At 43.7% G+C, this 3,436-nt stretch overlaps 1 protein-coding gene across 1 annotated transcript; it reads left to right on the plus strand.

Annotated features, from left to right (window-relative positions):
* The first annotated feature begins 1,378 nt into the window (after positions 1-1,378).
* LOC136996640 (olfactory receptor 12D1-like) lies at positions 1,379-3,087 on the plus strand. Its single transcript, XM_067317527.1, has 2 exons — positions 1,379-2,263; positions 3,031-3,087. Exons 1-2 carry the CDS (start codon positions 1,379-1,381, stop codon positions 3,085-3,087), a joined length of 942 nt encoding a protein of 313 aa, XP_067173628.1.
* Positions 3,088-3,436: the final 349 nt, after the last annotated feature.

The raw sequence follows: 3,436 nt of genomic DNA on the forward strand, positions 1-3,436 counted from the left end.
TAATCATCTTAGCTATCTGTGCACAGAACAGCACTGAGAACAAAGGTTCCAGTACAAGTGTTCAGGTAATGGACTGAGTCATGGGTACGAGATCTTATATCAGCTTCATCTCTGAAGCATACATATTCTGAAAACACTCCCTGAATGTGTGTGTCTACTATTGCATTATCGGGTGCTATTTTTAAGTATTTGAGGTCTTAAAAATATATATAGATATCCATCTTTAGAAGTAAAAAGAAAGAAAGAGAGAAAGAAGGAAAAAGAAAGACAGAAAAAGAAAGGACTATAAAGGGAGCAAAAGATGTTAAGTCAGAGACAGAAGTCAACTGCATAGTCGTATCAGGTCCAATGAAGCCATGATACCTATTCAACTTATTACTTGGGAATTTCAAAAAGATGTAACAAACTTGTTGGAAATTCCCCATTAAAACTGTTACTCTTTCTGAGAATTAGGTGTTATAACCTTGCATATTTCAATTTTTTTTTGATTCTACACCTTCCTCCTGCTTATGAGAGATTGCTGTACAAATAACCATTACCAATATTAACAGGATGTGGCTAGAAGAAGAGGAAAACTAACTGTTATTTTATCAGTGATCAGTTCAACACCCCACAGCATCATTAGATTTCTGTGTCAGTAAAACACTATGCCTTGATGTTTTCTGAACTGATGTCCCATAAGATTCAGAGGCTTGATCCCAAGAGGAGTTATCAGAGAGACAGAAATTTTCCTTTGCTGGAAACAAATGTGACTATTTCAGTGGCAGAGAGTACTCTATAAAGGTTTTCTGACTCCACTGAACAGCCAGAACTCATCTTCTTTGAAAGCAGTGTATTATATGTGAGCCACTATACTACCATAGTTCTTTCAGCTTTGGGAGAGATACAGTTTATTCAGCTAGGAATTGGAATGAAGATACCATATTAGAGGACCCTTCTTTGATTTAAAAAAGGAAAACCTGCAGGATTTCAGAGCAATCTTCATGTAAACATTAGGTAACCAACCTTCCTTCCTTCCTTCCTGCCTTCCTTCCTTCCTGCCTGCCTGCCTGCCTGTCTTTCTGCCTCATAATTTTCTTTGCTTGCTATTCTCAAACATGTCATTCCTTTCGTTGAGCTGATACACAGGTGACAGTTCCAGCATCAGTATTGACCACATAGGTTACAACAGTTCCAGTATTTGTTGAAACAGCTGGGGTGGGAAATCAAGGAATTCTTTCGTGTCCCTTTCCAGGCTCAGTATCTGATCTCTTCCAGTCATGAGGCAGCATCAGCTGATAATGCATCTTATGGAAGAGGACTCTGTGAAATGGATATAGCAGCTGAGGACAAAAAGATAGCAAGTTATTGCTAAGTTATTCTCTCTTTCCCTGCAGGGATGGATAACCAGACAGAGGTGAGGAAGTTCATCCTCCTTGGCCTGACCAGCCTTCAAGGGCTACAGAAATTCCTGATCGTGCTATTCTTACTGTTGTACCTGTCTACCCTGCTGGGGAATATGGCAATCATGATTGTGGTGGTATGTGAACCCCGGCTACACACCCCCATGTACTTTTTCCTCTACAACCTCTCCTGTCTAGATATTTTCTTCTCCACAGTTACCATGCCCAGGATGCTGGCTGGGCTCCTCTCGGGGCACCACGGCATTTCTTACACTGGCTGCCTAAGCCAGCTCCACTTCTTCTACTTCCTGGGAAGCAGCGAAGATTTGCTTCTGGCTGTCATGGCCTATGACCGCTTTGTGGCCATCTGCTACCCCCTGCGCTACACCCTGATCATGAGCCCACGGGCCTGCCTGCAGCTGGCTTCAGCCACTTGGACTACTGGCTTCCTTCATGCTCTGATGCACACAGTCATGACCTCCTGGCTCCATTTCTGTGGCCCCAACCACATCCAACACTTCTTCTGCGAAATTAAGCCCCTGGTGAAACTGGCCTGCAGTAGCAGCCAGCTCAACCTGACCCTTCTCAACATCGTCACAGGGACTAATGCAATAGGCCCCTTTGTCTTCATACTCTTTTCTTACCTATACATTTTTTCCTTCCTCCGGCTGAAAGTCCAGTCCAAGGAGGGAAGGAGGAAAGCCTTCTCCACTTGCATCTCCCATCTCACAGTAGTGGCCTTACTCTATGTCCCTGTTATTTTTAACTATGTGCCACCTTCCTTAGGGAATTCACCCCGCTGGACAATGATAGCCACGCTTATGTATAATGTTGTCACGCCAGTCCTCAATCCTTTGATCTACACCCTGAGGAATGTGGAGGTGAAGCATGCCCTAAAGAGAAGACTTTTCTCCAGAGAGTTACTAGCACAGAAAATGTTCTGCCTTGCAGCTTGTGTGGGGTAGTAGGCAACGGACAATGCAATGAGAGGAGCTTTTGGCTCAAGACTGTGTTGTGCAGAAATCTGCTTTTCACTGCCAACAGCCTGGGTCCGTTCAGAAACACCCTACGTACTGGATATGGTCTCATCTCTCCTATCTTGGGCATTAGCAGTGCTAATTAGCATTAGCAGCTCCAGAGAGTAACACTTCAATAAAAACACCTTTATTAGAGTGATTTACCTGCAAAGTCACTTGATTTTGCTTTTTTTTCTTTTTCTTTTCAGCAGCTGAATCCCACCCCCAGTCAGAGCTGTCAAGAGAAGTCAAGGCATGATTCATCTTATCCTAGAGCTGATAGACAGGGAGGGATTCAGTTGTTTCTGTGGGATTCAGTTGGCCACATACAGACATGTATGTCGTGCCACTTGAAATACTCTGGGTATCTCAGCTGGTGTCTCTCCGCTGCTCCAGAAAGGCATAAGTCTCCCATAGGCACTATGCCAGATCTTCTAGCCCTGTATGAATGTCAGATATTCTAGGGCCTCTGAGATGGTACTAGACACCTTTGCGTAGGCAACTTCATTTGCCAGTAACTCACATAATACATTGTGTCTCTTAATATGGACGTTCTGTACAGCAGGGTAGTAACCAATAATATGGGAGCAAGTTTTGCTCTCCACCAAACAATGCCTGCTGATCTCTTTTAGGGTCTCCCCTCTTCCTCTAGCCGGGAATTCCCTGGTAGCATTTACATTGGCTCATAGTTGCAACACAGTTACAAGCTTCCTATGGGGAATGCCCCTATGACTTTACTGCCCAGCATTACTGATAGTGTCATTTCCAAACTTTGAAATACCACAACCTTGATAATGTAGCTTAGTCCATTTCACAGATTCCTCCTTCCTCCAGTTCTGTAGACTTGGGAAGATAACTTTTGGAGAGGGATCTCCCATTCTAAGACCACCTCGCCCTCTTCACGTGCGACTGGGATCACTTTGATCACTCTTTTATCCAAAATTGATGGTCTCTCATGTTTGCTACACTCAGCTGCCACCCACAGTCTCTCAAAATCTTTATCAATACCTTCCTTCAGCTCTACAGATCAAATAATGC

Source organism: Apteryx mantelli, unplaced genomic scaffold (assembly GCF_036417845.1).
Source record: "Apteryx mantelli isolate bAptMan1 unplaced genomic scaffold, bAptMan1.hap1 HAP1_SCAFFOLD_63, whole genome shotgun sequence".
Classification (NCBI taxonomy): Eukaryota; Metazoa; Chordata; class Aves; order Apterygiformes; family Apterygidae; genus Apteryx; species Apteryx mantelli.